This window comes from Fukomys damarensis, unplaced genomic scaffold, assembly GCF_012274545.1.
Source record: "Fukomys damarensis isolate Sample0158 unplaced genomic scaffold, DMR_v1.0_HiC HiC_scaffold_2, whole genome shotgun sequence".
Taxonomy (NCBI): Eukaryota; Metazoa; Chordata; class Mammalia; order Rodentia; family Bathyergidae; genus Fukomys; species Fukomys damarensis.
In genome coordinates this window covers 34,001,369-34,019,493 of record NW_022900914.1, presented here as the reverse complement: position 1 = coordinate 34,019,493, position 18,125 = coordinate 34,001,369, and the positions used below count along the sequence as shown (strand labels likewise).

Genomic DNA, 18,125 nt, shown 5'->3' with positions numbered 1-18,125 from the left:
ATATACATATACATATATATATATATACACACACATACACACATATATATTATTCCTGATTTTCATTTATCCAGCAATTAAAATGTGCCTAGTTTTAACTGAGAACCTGGATACAATCCCCAAACTTGTACTCTTCCATGATGATACAAGTAACAAAAATTCCATAATATACATAACTTTTTGTTGTGTGAACATTGTACATGAATAGCCACATCTGACTGACACCATTATTGCCTTTTATGTTAGAGAGGACAAACCAGCATTGCCTTTGTGGAAATAAAAATGCAGCCTACTGCTCCCTCTGCCATCTTCCCTGTTCTAAATAGCTCTTCTGTCTCTCTACTGGTTAAGGGTCCTCTGCCTCAAAAGAGCAGCATTTCTTTCTATTGGAAACACTTGAACAGCACTCTAAAGAGAAAGCAATTTATGTCAGGCCCAGCAGTAACTTGAACTTCACTCTTTTGCAGATTAAAGACTCTTACAAATTAAAGCTGAGATTTCATGTCAGTATTCTCAAGTATCCCATGGTCTATTCTGATACTGAGTTTCAGATTTCCTAGTTCTCTTGAAAATCAGCCCATTTCAGAACATGAAATTATTCTTAATATTTCTCAAAATCAAATAAAAAATGAATAATCTTTTTCAATATGAACAATGCCTGCCATAAAAAGTATGCATTAAAGTACTATTAAGGGCATCTCAGTTATGGCAAACTATCCAAGAAGTAAATATTTGAGTTCTTATAATATTATAGAAATACCTCAAAAATCAGAAGTATAGCAAGACCCATAAAAGATAGAAGAATAAACCTTAAAAAGCCGAAATGCTTACAGACGTACCATACGTACATGGACCATGCACTTTTCATACAGAAGGACACCTCAAGGTCATTTATTTCTCTTTTTTTTTAACACAGTTCTAAGCAATGTAGTTATCCATTTTTCCCAAGCTACTACAGGTCATTAGAGATGCCAGATCGTAACTTTAACACTATGAGAAGATAAGTTGGAACTGCTAAAGACATAAGAGATTCAGCTAACAGCACTGTGGATCTATTTTTTAAGGAGATACAGAGGTGGTAATCCATCCAGGGTCATGCAATATAGATGTCCCTCTAATAATCAAACATAAGTGGATAAAGTTTGAGGAGTTTTAGAACTTCATGTCATAAACTTTAGTCCAAAAAATTTATTTTCAACAAGCATACATTGGCTTAGTGGTGCTACACAAGTAAAACATTACCATTATTTATTTTCTTAAAGATTTGGCAAAATTTGGCTTCACATTTTTATTTCTGACCAGGGAAACTTGATTATGATCCCTTCACCAATGCTTTCAGAATACTTTGTCATTACTAAGAGTAAATGGATAGTCCTACCTACACACTTTGTATATGTATTGCATTCATTTATTCATGTGTTCATGGATACATATTCATACATCTGTATTCATTTGGGAAAAGTTGTAACCTAATGAAATGAAATAATTCACCAAAGGTTTTCACTTTCTCATGGTTCATTCCAAATTATTTCAGTTAAAATGAAAAGATGAGATTCAATCACAATATTGTTTTCTATTACCTATCCTGAAAAGTTTCGATGAGCCAGAACATATAAGCATTTAATTGATTTCAATTGTGTACAGTTCAGGAAAGAAAATCAGTGAAAGAAAGTCTCGATTTACTTCATAACAACAACTAGCATAGATGTCAGATGCATCTGAACATTTGTTTTACTAAACAGAATCAATTAGTTCAGGTGCAATATGAGAGTTACTTAAATGTATTCAAATTTTCTTACACACATATGTATAACACTGATAGACAATATCCTTAGGGAAAATATTGAAACAGGCTCCCAGAGTCAAAAAAATATTTATAGCTTTGTGCTATTATTACGAGTAGAGCTGAAAACTTTGCATTGTACTAGATAATACATTTCTAATCCATCTAGGCTTTCCCACAGCCAACTTCTGAGATATTTTGTAATTTTTTAAAATAAACTACTTACCAATAATAACCTTTCTATCAATGAATGAAATTGTATCCTTATGATCAATGCAATATGCTTTGCATGATAAGCATAGTACAATAAATTGATTCTACTTTTTTCAAAATTTCTTAAATTGATGCTCTGGCAAAGTATGCACAGGGTTACCTAATTTCCATATCGAAATTTGCAGGGTAAGACTTTACATATTTCTTTAACCATGTATCAGTTCAGAGAATAGGACACACTCAGAGGACTCAATTAAAACCCATTATTAATTGTAACTGTTGAAATTTTTCCCCCCCAAAATTTTCAATTTATATTGTCCAAATGCTTGTTTCAGTGATGTTTGACTTTTCTAAGCAAAATGAAATATTTATGAGAACAATTATTCATGCTGTAGTGCACCACTACCAAATTCACTGGGAACGCTGCTTTGTAGAAATTCCGCTAAGTTCTTCCACACAGGTTACTTAATACTCAGAGACAGGGCCACTTTGTGTTATCAGTGGTTTTCCCTTACTCATAAATAGTCTCATCAGAAAGCAAGGAGCAGTATTAAAACTCAGGATATCGATAAAGTGAGAGATTTGAAATACTGTATCCTCTTGTGGAAGATATACTTTAGCATCTCAGGGATCACAGGATGTACGTACACCACCAATACCCATGGAAAGTGGGTTAGAAAACCATATTCTTTATTTTTCATTTGGATGTGATGTCATTAAAAACTGAAGCAGTATTGAACCATGCATACAAAGCAAATTAACTAAATAATCTCACCCATAAAAAAACATACATTTTCAACCCATAGCCCAAAGTAGTTCATTATCAGATAGCCTTGGCCTAAAGTTGAAAAGGGTGAAGCCTTACTGTAAAGCTAGGATCAGTCAGTCCTTTTTCAATCCTCAAGCAAAGGAAAGGGAGAAGTTAATTTTCCATTTCCAAAGAAGCTTTGATGTTTGAGACCTTAATTCACACAAACCCAACTGAGGAAGTGATTTTCACCTGGTCTACTCATTCAAATCACCAGAAGAGTTCTTTTTGAAAAGTACTCAGGCCCAGAACCAGATCAGTTCAACTTGCATCTGAGTGTGGGGCTCAGCCACTGGAAATTTTTCAAAACTACTACAGTGATTTCAACCTGCAACCAGAATGAAAAACAGGAACAATTTTGCCTATACTCTACTCTGGAGACATTTTTATTTGCTTATAGGTAGAGCCCAGGAATGCAGTTAAACCTCCTAAAACAACATAAGATAACACATCACACAAAGAATTATCTGGTCCAAAATGTCAATAGTGCTGCTACTGCAAAACAATGAACTAGAGGAAGAGTTGGATAAACAGCTTGCTCAGCTTCTAGAAGCACTCTCATAAAACAAGGCAGCAAGCAATAAAAAGTATTCAAGACTTAAAACCTGGCATTCCAATCAGGAAGGCCATAACAGTTCTAAAAAGACCTTCTATAGCCAGGGATTGAGCTCAGTAGCACCGCGCCTGCCTTACAGGAGCATGGTCCTGAGTTCAATCCCTGGTATAAATAAATAAGTAAATAAATAAACAAATAACCTTCTGTAACATGAGTGAATAATTTCCTCACACATGTTCCCACTGGCTAGGGTGATACTGAAGGAGAGCACAAAACCACTGTTTACTAGAATGTGCTCAAAGAAAGCAAAAGGCATCGGACCCACTAAGATAATGAAGCAATTCTCTTATTTTTAGGAGATACACAATAATATAGTAAAGAGAATAATAAAATAATAATTTTAAATGTTTCTCCTATGATGCCTTCTCATTTTCTGGTAACTAGCCACATGTGCCTCTGTAATTAAAATCAAATAATTTTATTATTTTTTCATGTGGATTCATAATGTACAATAGGTGAATTGCTTAGAATTGCCTCTGGTCATCAGAATCACCGCTGAAATGTTAACAACAAAGAAAGCTATTGCTAGAAGAACCTGAATCACCCAACACATTCATGGCCTGAGCCAATATAGTTTTTAGCCATAAACTAAAGACCTATGAGCTGGTATCTGAAGTAAAACTCTTTAGATTCAATGTGGAAGAAAAACCATTTTAACCTCCTAAAAATGTTCAACTTCACCTAGTTCAACTTGACAAAGTACAACTTGATTTCAGAGGAATCAGATAAGAATCCCATTCTTATTACTTGATGCTGTCAGTTTGTACTTTTATAGCCCTCAATATAGTGACTATTTAATTACTTAATTTATAAATCTAGAATCCAGCAAGTAACTTCAATAAATGAGCAAATGCCTTAATGGGAAATCTGCTTCTTATTTGTATCTGCTTCTTAATGAGAATAGAACTCTAGATAGAGTTCTATTCTTAATGAGAATAGAACTCTATCTAGAAAATAGCTGAATAACTTCTAAAGGAATAAATACATCATGAGTTTTCATGAGGTTTGTGTATACATGTTTTGCTGATTTTTTCTTTTCAGCTACATATTAAGAAATGGTTCCACAGGCCTAATTTTAAAAGAGAAAAAAATACCCAGACTTCATTTTTGCATCCTATGTGTAAAACTGTTTTAACTGAAGGAAATTCTTTCAATGTCAAGTTCAACTATATCATCCATTGAATTTCTAACTGAAAGCACAAGAGGAGTTAAAGATGCCCAAGAGTTAAAGATGCAGTGCAGCTAATATAATGAAGAGTTAAAGACACCTAAGAAAGGCACAGTCAACTAAGATGGCAATCTCTCCCCCTGGCCTGCATAAATGTGTGTGTTTGCAGAGAATAAATGTTCTCAGTTAGGACAATATCTTGCCAACACATTATTTAATCTCTATTTCATTCTGCTAAAATGCAGACACTCTTCTCACTTAACTTTTACCTGCTCTTTATACATATAAAAACACACAAGAGCTGGTCCAAAACACTCACAGTTCACACCAGTCCCAAAGAGAGTAGCTCTGGAAAGGACTCAACTAATTTGCAATTAAGGATTAGCCTTGCTAGTGGTTCTTATCTGCTTATATACACCAATGATGCAAACAAACTGCGTGGGAATTTAAAAATATGAAAAAGCATGTCTTACCATCCATATCAAAAATTAATTTGTAACAGCAGGATTAATACAAACTACCAAAGCTCAAGTTTACAGGCTGATGATCCCTAAACTTCTCATTGCGCCACTTCATTTTCCAGTTAATTACTGAAATAAAAATGCAATGCAAATGTACTGCAAATATACTGTGGTGAGGATATCAACTATCAACAGAAAACCATTTATGAATGATAAAACTTGAAACAGATACACTAAAAAGCCTTCTTATTATACTATTTAACCTGATTAAATTAAATTCAACCAATTTTTACATTTAAAAAAAAGAATTGAACTATTATGTCATTCTATAATGTAGCTGCTACATCAAATTTGTAACTAAATTAAGTTGTTAAATTTTAAGAAACATTTGCCTTACCCACTAAGTTTACCTGAATCCCAATAATAATAAGCCATAATATAACATCACCCTTATCTAGAGATATCATTTATTTTAAAATTTGCACCTAAAAACTTTTAAGTCATGCATTAATTTCAGGAAAAATTTCAATATAAGCATAAAAAGCATTTAACAAAATTCGACATCTTTTCATGATCAAAACTATCAACAGACTAAGTATAGAAGAAATGTAACTCAATATAATGAAGATTAATATGACTAATACACAGCTAATACCATTCTCAACATGAAAAAAATGAAAGCTTTTCCTCTAAGGTGCCCACTCTCACCACTTTTTAACATAGTACTGGAAGTCAATGCCAAAGCAATTTAGAAAGATTATGAAACTGGAATAGGAAAGGAAAAATTTAAACTGTTTCTATTTGCTAATAACATGATTTTATGTACAGAAAACCTCAAAGTCTCCCCCCTAAATAACTGCTAGACAAGACAAACTAATAGACGTATAAAGTTGTAGGTAAGATACAAAACATTATACAAAATCAATAACATGTCTATACACTAATAATGAACTATTCAACAAGAAAATTAAGAAAACAATACCATTTACAATATCAATTGAAAATTAAATAGATATAAATTTAACTAAGAAGATAAAGGAGTGTATATTGAAAACTATGAAAAACTGATTAAAAATTTTTGAGACAATATAAATAAAATAAAAGACATTCTGTGTTCATGGAATGGAAGAATTAACATTGTGAAAATATCCACAGTGTGATACTAGTATGAAAAGAAACAGATTCACCAATGGAACAAGATTGAAAATCCAGAAATAGCCTCACAGACTATGGTCATCTGTTTTTAACAAAAGTGGCAAAAACTAACAATGGAGGACAGGGCAATCTTTTCAATAAGTAATGTTGGGAAAACTAGATATCCACATGTAGAAGAGTAAAACTGGACCCATATGCCAAGTAAAAAAACTCATCATCAAATCATTAAAATCATCAAAAACATTCAACATAAAATCTGACACTGTAAAGCTATTAGAAGAAAACACAAAGGAAAAGTTCCATGACATTGGTGTGGGCAATGATTTTTTTAATATGACCCCAAAACTATAGACAACAAAAACAAAAATAGAAAAATGGTATTACATAAAACAGTCAGGGAAACAGTTGATAAACTGAAGAGATACACTCACAAAATTGGAGAATATATTTGCAAACCATATATCTGATTATCTACTTATTATTTAAGGTAATAAGTGCTCAATTCAATACCAAAACTATAAGTAGATCAATTTAAAAATTGGTAAAGAAACTGAACAGACACTTCTCAAAAGAAGATATATAAATGGCCTATAATTACATTACAAAATGTTCAGGATCATTAAAGAAATGTAAGTTAAAACTACAATGAGCTATTACCTCACACCTTCAACAAAATGGAAGATCAACATTGGAGAGGATGTAGAGAAAAAGGAACTCTTACATTTTGTTGGTGAGAATGCAAATGAGTACAACCATTATGGAAAATGGTATGGAGCTTTTTCGAAAACTAAAAATGGAATTATTATGACCCACTAATTTCACTTCAGGATATATATCCAGAAGAACTAAAGTCAGTAGTAAAAGGGATATCTGCATTCTTTTGTCTATTGCAGCATTTATCACAATACCCAAGATATGAAATCAATCTGATCATGACTAGATGAATGTATAAAGGAATATAAAAGGTATATATCAAGTGTATATGTGTGTGTGTGTATATATATATATATATATATGTGTATTATGGTATATACAAAGTAGAACACTATTAAGCTACAACAAATACTACCATTTCCAACAACATGGATGAAACAGGAGGACATCATGTTACGTGAAAAAGTCAGTTGCAGAAAAGAATGTCATATGATTTCACTTATAAGGGAGTCCAATAAAGTTGAACACACAGAAATAAAGAGTAGGATGATGGTTTTGCTAGAAGTTAACATAATAATAGGAGAGGCGGGCATATGGAGTTATTAATCAAAGGACACAAAACTTCAGACAGAAAGGAGGAATAAGACTTCAGATCTATTATATAGTCGATAATCATATACATCTCAAACAAAAAAAATTTTAGATGTCTCACCATAAATGATTAGAGGTAAGAGAGATGGTGCATATGTTTGATTTAATCTAGATATGCATAACACATTGCATACATAGATCAAATATCACATTATAGTCAATAAATATGTACATATTATAATTTGTCAATCAATAATAGTAATATAAATTTTTGAAATAAAAATGAACTAGAATTAAAGAGCCATTTTATAAAATGAAGATTTGGAGGCGAACTACCTGCCCCTAAGTATTTTTAGTTTAAGAAACCAAGTTTCCCTAAAATAGTATACACAGTTACTTCTCAAGATCATGAAAAAGTAATCAAGAAATGGAAAAGTCATTAACTTTACTTTCCCATCACCATCCCTGAAGACAAGCATCATGGCCAATAACCTATCACCTGACAGTAATACAAGCCAAATATCTTTTTAAATGACCTTCACCTCTTGTGGAGACCTGTGTAGGCTGCCCACAGCAATTGAGGTACTTCTACTGCCACTCTTGGGAACAGTGGGTATACGTGCAAGCAACCTGGTAAAGGCACCAGTCAGGAAACCTGGACATAATGAATAAATTGGCTTCTTCTCTTTCTACCTCCCAACTTAGGGAACCAAGAAAGTAGCAGCACTCTATCTTTCCCACTTCTTCTAGTTCAGTTTGCACTTAAAGGAACATTGGATGCATTAGGAGCCAAACTTCTAGAGTCAATTTTCAACACTATGAGAAAAGGATTAGGAAGAAATTGAATCCAACAACTAAATCTTAAAGTACAATATGAAAAACTTATCCCTTCGCAGCATTGCTAAAATTGGCAGCCTTCTCCACCACTGCTCATAGCTGGCCACACATACAGACTCTAGAGGAGCTTTCATATTGTGAAAGACCCCAGGTATTTTGAATGAAAGGCTCCACACTTTATAAAACCAATTATTTTAGTTTCAACTCAACCATAAGTAACATAAAAGAATTGTAAAAGGTTTTTTATTGTTCTGTTTTGATTTTGGTTTGGTTGGGTTCAAAGTGATTTCAGAACCAAGATGCAGAAAATTAAGTCTCTTCTAAAAGGTTTAAAAGCTCAGGTTTAGTGCTGCCTCAGCAAATGTAGCAGGCGCCATGCTTTGGAAACCAAAGGAGAGTCCAAAAACACCTATACATTTTAAACAGGTGTATTTAAATGACCCAGAAAGGTGTCTCCTGTAATGTAAAAGGGCGTGCTCTTCAGAATATGTTTAAGGGACTCTCGTGGGCCTTGAGTGATGGCAAAGGGAATGATCTGAAGCCTTTTAATGCAAATAAAAGTCACAAATTCATGACCAACACAATGGAAAAAAAGTCCTCAAGGTAAAAGGACATTTATAGGCATTCAAGCAAATCAGTCATCAAACCTGTTAAGGGACACTATATTTATTTTTTTAATACTATTTTTGTAGTAAAGTAAGTATTCATTCCTTTCTGAATAAGCTATTAACTTGATTCAAAAATCACTTGTTGCCGGGTGTGGTGGCGCACGCCTGTAATCCCAGCACTCGAGAGGCTGAGGCAGGAGGATCGCTGTGAGTTTGAGACCAGCCTTGATATACATAGTGAGTTCCAGTTCAGTCTCAACTACATAGTGAGACCCTGTCTCAAAAAACCAAAAAAATAAAAATAAACAAAAAAAAAATCACTCGAATTCATTCCACAAGTGAACCCTAGTAAGACAGAGAAAAAACTAGGAAAATACTTAACTTCAAAATGAAAAAAAAAAAAATCCTGGTTTTATCTCCAATACTCATAGCTTTCACTCTAGAAAGTCAGGGACTCCAGGAATTGATGTTCTTCTTCTCCTAACCCTTTGCCCTCGGCCCTCTTCTAACTTACTTGCCTGATCACTGTATGAAACAAAAACAAAACAAATGGAAGAAATATACTTCATGATTTCAGGGAAAATGTCTGTTTCTCCTCCCAACCCAACCCTCAGCCAGCCCCTGGGCACTATCTAACGTGGCTGAAAAGCCCGTTGTCATTCATGATTTCCCTACTCAGGTGCCCAGGAAAAGCAGCTCCGCAACGCGTACTGACCCACCGTTCATGCCACTGTAGACATTGCGGTGATGGGGTGATGCATCCTCCTGTGCCTGCCGTCTCAGGGTGCCCTCCCTGCTGCCACCTCCACTGCCTCCGCCTCCTACGTGTTTATGATCAGGGTTCCCCCCGTGATGCTGTTTGAGATGCTCAGGGCTGGTGCCCCTGGGTCTGGGTAGGTGTTCCACGCTCCCCCCAAGAGCATGTTTCTGAAGATGCTCTGGGCTCCCTCCGCTGTGCCTGGCATGTTCTGGGCTGCTCCCCGGTCTGTGCTTCTGGAAATGTTCAGGGCTCCCACTCAGCACGTGCTTCGGCAGTGTTTCCGGGCTGCTCCCTGGATGTGGATGCCTTTGCTGTTCTGGACTGCCCTTGCACAAAGGTTTGTGGTGCTCAGGGCTGGGTCCTTTGAGAGCTTTTGGGTGATCTGCGGTCCCGGAGACTCTGGGTTTCTGCAAGTGCTCTGGGCTGGCACTCCTGTGCTTGGAGTGCTCGGGGCTGCCCTCGCCTCGGGGCTTCTGCAGATGCTCCGGGCTGCCTCCACTTGCGTGGTGCTTGTGGTGGTCGGGGCTGTCGGTGCTGCCAGTGCTGGAGGTGCTGCTGCCATCTCCCACATCCCTCACATAGGGTGCAGTGGAGGCTGCGAGCTGGCACAGGCTGGCCTGGCTGTCGATGGAGCAGCGGCTGCCGGCACAGCCCGCGCCTTTCTCCTCATCCAGCAGCACGCAGAGCTCCTTGAGCTCCATGTTCTCCTTCACCACTTCCTCCTGCTTCACCTCCAGCTCCTTCAGCTTCTGCAGGTATAAGGCCACTTCCTTGTGCATCACCCCAGCTGTGTAGCGGCCCAATCTCTGCCACTCCCGGGACACCCTTTTTCCTTTCTGCCGGTCATCGTCCAGGAAACAGCAGAGATCCCTCAGTTCCTGGTTGTCCTGCTGGAGTTTCTGGTTGATATCCTGAAAAGAGAGACACAACCATTCAAGGAAGGTACTCACAGGAGGCTTCATGCTCACACTGCTGGGATCAGGAGCTCCTGGAATCGGTGAGTTCTCTGGGATGTTAGGGGAAGAGGTGAAAGGGTGGGAGGAAACTGAAGGTGTGTAACTATCCATAAATGCTGAACCAATAGGTATCACTGTTGTTCTCTGCATTACTTTATTATTTCATTTAAGTTTCACCAAACCACTTAGAAGATAAACGTATTGTTGTTATACAGAAGGAGAAACTGAATCTCACAAAGCTTCATTTGTCCAGGACCATCTAATCCAGTATTTAGGGAGCAGCCAGTGAATTATTAAAAAAATAAATCAGTCCATAAAAAACAAACACCCTGCATACACCCTCAGAAAGGCATGGCTGCTTTTAACCCATTAAATAACTAAAGCTCTGCAACTAAAGGTTTTTCATCAGAGCAAACAAAACACTGCTTAGTTGTTCAGCCCATAACACAGAATGAGCCCCAATCCCCTCACTAGGGAAACACAATTACCCCCTATTGGCATTTCAGTGGCCACATCCAACCCCTACTTGCTGCACCCATGTAGCTGACTCTCTAGTATCTCACACATAACATAAGCCACATTGAGCTCTTGATATTCAAACACCCCTCCCCAAAGTGCACCTCTCTGCAAACACCACGTCCACCCATCCCATTCCCTTTATAAGAATCTGGGGTTATGCTGGGTACCTTCTCTCTCACCTTCCACTTCCAAACCAGTCTTTGGAACTCAACCTCTAAAATTTATTTCACCTTGTCACCCGCACATTACAGACCATTCAATAGTGTCCCACTGCCTTAGAATAAAGTGCAAACTCCTTCACTTCTCACAAGGTCCCAGATGATCTTACTCGGTCTGTGCATTCATAAAGATTGAGTAAGTATCTTATAGAAAAACCACAGCTTCTTTATCCAGTCTCCAGTTTAAGGGCATTGGGTTGTTTCCAAGTTTTAGCTATTACAAACTGTGCTGCTATAAACACGGGTGCACATATATCGCTGTGGTGTGATTCTTTTAATTCTTTTGGAAAGATACCCAGCAGAGGGATGGCTGGGTCAAATGGAACCTCTAGTCCCAGCTCTTTGAGGTGTCTCCATATTTATTTCCATAGTGGTTGCACCAGTCTGCACTCCATAAAGAATGAGAAACTAGAGAAATTTATAGCTAAATGGGTGCACATTGAGGCCATACTCTTAAGTGAAATAAATAGGACAAACTTAAGTAAATACCGAATAAGTTTCTCTGGTGTGAAAGAAAAACTAAAAGTGTAAATAAGATTCAAATGGTATAATTGATAATGTGAAATAGGAAGAAAATGGTTAAAGGGGAAGTGGGAAGGGGAAGGGGGAAGGAAATAAGGGAAAAGAAAAAATGTGAAAAAAGGAAAAAATGGGAAAAAAAGTCTTTGTAAATAGGGAAGGGTGAAGGGGGTGAAGGGAGGGCAGGGGTGTGGGCAAAAAATAAGAACCAAGACCTACCATGTAAAGGTACAAAATCCCAATGATAAATGTAACTGTATTATTTGCTTTAAAGGTACCAATAATGGGGGGGATTTAGTAAGCAACTATTATGTATAAGGGACAGTGGTAGAGATAAATCAGATAACATAGCAGAAAACTTCATATGCTACACACTTCATTCTGGTAGAAAAGAATCTCAAAAAAAAAAAAAGTATTGTCATGTAATGAAAAGTGCTGGGGAAGCAACTAAAGAAAGTTTAAAAAATTGTTTTTTCAAGGGAAGGCACCACTACTGCAAGGAAGGGAAAGAAGTGAACAAAGACCTGGGTAAAATGAAAGAGCAAACATATAAGTAAAGATGATCCGACAGAAATAGGTACACAACAAGTACACAAGTCCTGAAAAAAAAAGATGAAAAGAGATGGGAAAGGAGGTCTGAGAGGCATCAGGGCCTAAGGAGCACAGAGCTTGGTTGACCATGGAAAGTGACCTTAGGTTTCTGAAGACCTAAGATTAGAGGAGTGACAAAATATGATTTATTTTGTAAAAAATCACCATAGTTTGGTGTGGGAAAGTGACTGACTAGGGCTCTGACTAGGAGGAGAAGAAAAGAGAGGAAGACAGGATCAGGTGGAGGATAGGAGACCAGTGAGGATGTGCGACTGGTCCAGGTAGAGATGTTGGTGGTTAGATGAGCGATAGTAATGGAGAGGTTGAACATCACACACTGAGGGCAGCCAATCCTAGGCTTGTTGCGATCAGAGAAAGGAAACCCTTCTTTTTCACTTGCAACGCCTTCCCCAGCTTTGTACACAGCCACCAGTGCTTATTTTATGTTATTTTCCCATAGAATCCATTCTAAAGAAGGTCCTCACCTATTCTCTGTACTGTCCTTCCACTTTTCCTCTGTTGTAACTATTACCGTGTAATGGTATGTGTATGTATCTGCCTGTTACTTCAAGTCTCCATCCTCACTGAAGCCAAAGAGAATGGAAACTTCATCTACTCTATTCTTCTTTGTAGCTAGAACACAGCCCTCCAACTGTAGACACCTGAAACTAGAGAATTGTTAAATGCATTGTGATGTTGTCCACTTACTCTTACACATAGAGTAAAGAATCACTGTTGTTACAGGTAAAATGAAGGCAGTTAGGGGCTACTACGTAAGACTTACCCTGCTTTACAAAGCCTAAAAATGTCTAGTCTTGAACAACTCCATCTTCCAATTTAGAGTTATAGATACTCAGAAAATGGGCTTCCTTCTGTGAAACTTGAATTGATTTCAACATGTCTCCTGATACTGACTAAAAAATAAACTTTAAAATGTCTACCAATGATGTCTTTCATTTCCTGATCATCACAAAGCCCAAGATAGAACGGAATTTCAAGGCCTGCAATATTAGTTTTCATTCAACTCCAATTCCAGCTCTTGGCATGACCAACAACTCTGTTTCTTTATTTCTTTTTCTTTATTTTTATTGAGTTTATTGGTACATTTTAGGTATACAGTACAGTTACATTCATTATTGGGATCTTGTACCTTTACATGACAGGTCTTGGTTCTCATTTTTTCCCCTTGTTCCTGCCCTCCCTTCACCTCTCCTCTCCTCCCCATTTACAAACACTTTATTTCCATTTTCTCATATTTTTTTCTTTTCCCTTATTCACTTTCCCCTTGTTTATTTCTAATGCCCATCTCTTCTTTTTGCTTTTCATGGCTATTTTATGGCCTTAAGGCCTGAACTTTGCCAAAAGCCTTCCACTGGCTCCTTTGCCTTAGTCTGACCATCCTGTCTTCTCTTGCCTGCTCTAAGCCAAGCACCCCTCAGCCAGACTGATCTTCAAAAAGGCTCCCCGAATGGCTTGCCACTTTGCTCACCAACCTCCAGCAGCTACCCTTTGGTAAGGACAAAGAACGAACCCTTTGGCCACATCTGAAAAACATTCTCTTACTGCTTTTGATTCCCTCTGTCTCTCTCTCTCTCTCTCTCTCTCTCTCTCTCTCTCTGTGTGTGTGTGTGTGTGTGTGTGTGTGTGTGTGTGTGTGGATGAATTAGAAACCCTAATTATGCCTATGCATTCCAGCTAGAAAACATGCCCTTCTCACCCATATGAACTTACCTAAAATGAGAGAGTCAGTCCCCGGAGTAGTCTCTCTGGGCACCAGAACACTAGCCACAAATATGCATAAGGTTACACCTCATAAATGAATGAGGTAACTTTCTCACTCACTGCTTAATGCCTATAATAAATTTCAGCATTGACTGGGCATCCATCAGTTTTTTTTCTCCCTTTCTCATATAAGTATCTTAGCTAATGTAATATAGATATCTGATGTCTTTTTTTCTTTTTTTTTGCACAAGCAACATACCTCCAGGGTACTGATCAATCCTTTAGAGCCCTAGGTTTGTGGCCAAAACAGGTTTCTGCTGTAGCTACAGAGAAAGGATTTCTACTATATTTGCAGCAAGCCCCTGCTATGTTGGAATCTACAGTAGTAAGAGGATAAATTATCCCTTGATACTGATGCCTTAGAGGAAACCAGAAGCTATGACTATTCAGAGAAAATAATATTAAACAAAAATTAATCTTTCTAAGCTTCAAAGTTTATTCCACATTAAACTTAATCCTGGAATTGGATAAGAAAAAAAGTCATGTTCTTTCTGATCTGAATGAATTCCCATCTGAAACACTTTTTGACTCTCATATGCTAGTTCTGATTTCTCCAGAAATACACACAGGACTGGTGCTGGTGGAATTAAGGAGGTGAACAGAACCTTCCACACATTCCAGATAGGGAGGTGACCAGAACGGGCCCATTCAACTTTATCACAGCTCATCCTTCGTATTTTTTCTTTTCCTGAGAATATTATTTACTTTCCAATATGAAGCTATTCCCTTCATCCTCTGATGAATAGTTAAGCAGCCTTGTGAGCCAGCTTCTTCAAATTTGCCACATTAAGGCCTGGACTTTCTTCTCAAACCATCCGGTTCTCTTTTAACATCACTGTAGACCTCCAGATATTATCCAAAGTCTAAGAGAGACTTCTGTCCACTTTGTAGAGTACGACCCAAAATTTCAATCTTATGACTGAAGACTATCAAAAACTATATCAGTAAAGAAGAACTGTGTTAACTCATTCTTTTTCTTCATTACAGAATTGGTGGGGAGTTTGGTAGCAAGTAGGAAAATTAATGCAATGCAGACAATAAATCTACAGAGATTTGGTTCCCAAAATCAAGCCCCCACCAGCACTCTGGGTCACTGTAACAGTCCAAAGAAATGGTCTTCAGGAATCCAATGCCTTGCAACATTAGCACCCTAATCAAAATGTCCTTTTTCCATCCTTTTGGGCCCACTTATTCTAAACAAAGAATATTAACTAGCTAAAAGAAAAGAAAATCCTATTTTGAAGATTCTCTATCTATGTGACCTTGAGAAGTCCATCTAACCTTGCTGAGGTTTCTGTACCTGCATATCATTTAACTCTCATAAAACCTTGTGTGGAATTTAAATCCCACTCAGCTAGGAAGAAAACTGAAGTTCAGAGAGGTTAACAGTTTGCCATGCTAATCAAATTGTACAGCTACAGTTCCACCTACTAGCCTTAAAAATATTTGGATGAAATTTCAAAGTCAGCTCACTGGAAGTGGCATTAGAAAGTGTTGTGTCCTTAATTATCCTACATTTGCAGTCAACTAAGAGTGCCAGACCATCAGAGGTCAAAAGTAAGATCTCTATCTTCCAATTAAACCAAATAAATAAATATGCCTACCGTTTACTTAGTCAACCAAATATATGGATCACCACAGTGTTCAAGAAAGCTCTGAGCTAAAATGACAAAGAAAAAAGAGACTGTTGGCCTCCCAGCAGAGCCTCAAAACCACAGCTTCCTCTGGCCTTGTCTACAACCTTGAAGCTACCCAAGGATGATGCAGAAAGAAATGTACAACAGAAAGTAACCAACTGCCATCATTTCAGGACTTGATAAGGGGGTAGGCTAGAAAGTCTTTTAATGCCAGCTCATGAATCTAGACTTCTTTCTACTTGGGGTGTAACTGCTATTAACTGGCCTAATAGCTATTTTCTAAATGATGCTACTGGAGTAAAAACCAAGCAGCCCAATACCCATAGCACCCCTTCCTCCACTCACACATAGATTTTCACACACAGCCCACAACAAGAAAGAATGTCCAAGAATTTGATTTATTATTTTGATTCTCTATATTAAAATCTTTAGGAAATTAATTTAAAACTCTTCCAAGTCACATTATTATTCAAACCATGTAAGAAGATTAAACTGGAGGCTAAAAAATCTAACACTATTGTGCAGTTTTACCTAAGAAATCCAGTTCCCAGAGACACATAGCTTACATTTATTTGTCCTCATCTGATAACAATAACACTATATTTTGCAGTGAAGCTCAATACTAAACCTTGCCCTACATTATTAATTCATCTTTACAACACTGTAGGAAATTACCATAATTTGCATTATACTGATGAATAAAATAAGGACATGACAAATTAATTACCCAAGCTCACCTTCCTGGAAGATGAGGTTTCTAGATTCGAACCCATTTCTAAGATCATCTTCCCACTATTCCAGCCTGCCTTTATTCCCCAAACAGCCTGGTACTTAATAAATAATCCATAAATAAGGAATTAAAATAAAGGAGAGGTCAAGGCTTGGGATTTTCGGTCTGTGGGATCTTCCTAATTGCACCTACTCCAGGGACCATGTGATAGAGAGTTTGGAACTCGAGGAAGGACCATTTCCACTCAGACTGGGTGCACCACACAGGTGAGTCCTGCCCCCACCCCCGTGCCCGCACCACCCCGCCATTCCTTTGTCCCAGAATCCCAGGAGAGCGCAGAGGCAATTAAGAAACCGGTCTACCGCTAGAGAAGTACGGTGGGAGTGGAAAGGGACAAGAACAGCTTGTGCCTGGGGGAATTTGCTCCCTAAGGTCCCCGCAGTTATTTCATTTGTGTCTGGCTTCCTATAAACAAAAGCAGAACAATGAGAGGAAGGAATACCGGGAGGCACCCGGCAAGCGTGTGGAGAGGAAGTTTGCAGTGTATGGCCGGCCAGCAGGGCGGTTCCCGACCACCGGTCTGCTGCAGCCTGGCAGGCACACTGCTGGCACTCAGAGCTCTCCAAGGAGAAAAGAAAGTTAGTGTGGGATTAGGCGTCTCTTCTGCTAACAGCTGAGGGACGCTTAGCTTAAAAAGAAAGCACCACTAACGGACATTTTGAGGCACCCTTTCAAAACCCAGCGCCTTCCACATTGAGTCCCTTGCCGCCCACCGGACTCGCCTCCCACGCTGGATGAAATTAAAATCAGACTGGGGGTGAACTGCAATCCCAGGTGACGCCACCGAAGGATGGCAGAAGAAAGCACAGGAGCTAGCAGATTTGAAGGCAGAACTTGAGGTCCTCTGCACCAGGTGACGCACATCGGCTCCAAGGGTGGCACCTGCTATTTCTCTCTGGGCGCCCCGCTGGGCCCTTTCCTAGGCAGTGACGCCCTTTCCATGCCCTCTACTCACCAGAAACCTGGTGGCGCTAGAGCAGCCTTTTCCCTGACCCCCAAAGGCGAAGCTGCCCTGGACCTGCTCCCTTGCTCGCCTCTTCTAATTGCCCATAACCCGGCTCCGCAAAGCATCGACTTCTAAGGTACACTAACTAGGGAATTAAAGGTTTTGTGGGTCCACCGTTTCCTTCCCGGACTTCCCGCCTCGTTGGCGACCGCTCCTCTCACCTCGGAGAGCCGGGAGGCAGCTCGAAGCTGGCGCGCCCCGTACGGGAAAAGAAGGGAGCCAAAGCCTCCAAAGTTTGTAAAACTTTGCTAAAGGCCAAGGATGGGGCTTAAGGGTGCTGACTGGAGACAGAGGAGGATCACCTGTTGACGGAGGGGAAGTTTGCCGCCCCCGCCCCGCTGAGCCCCCCTCGCCTGGCCGGCGCTCACCTTGAGCCCGCGGATCTCGCCGAGGTGCAGCTGCAGGCGGCGGTTCACCTCGCGGATGAGGTTGCTGTGGTCCAGCATCGCGCTC

General features: G+C 38.7%; 1 protein-coding gene across 4 annotated transcripts in view; it reads right to left on the bottom strand.

Annotated features, from left to right (window-relative positions):
* Ccdc85a (coiled-coil domain containing 85A) overlaps positions 1 to 18,119 on the bottom strand; it is a 185,204-nt gene extending 167,085 nt beyond the window's left edge. For all 4 annotated transcript variants that reach the window (XM_010615878.3, XM_033764123.1, XM_033764125.1 and 1 more), the window contains exons 1-2: positions 18,041 to 18,119; positions 9,614 to 10,565 (exon numbers count right to left, since the gene is read on the bottom strand). In XM_010615878.3, coding sequence (XP_010614180.1) covers positions 9,614 to 10,565; positions 18,041 to 18,118 — 1,030 coding nt within the window. In that variant the 5' untranslated portion in view covers position 18,119. The remainder of the gene's footprint in view (positions 1 to 9,613; positions 10,566 to 18,040) is intronic.
* Between the last annotated feature and the right edge of the window lie 6 nt (positions 18,120 to 18,125).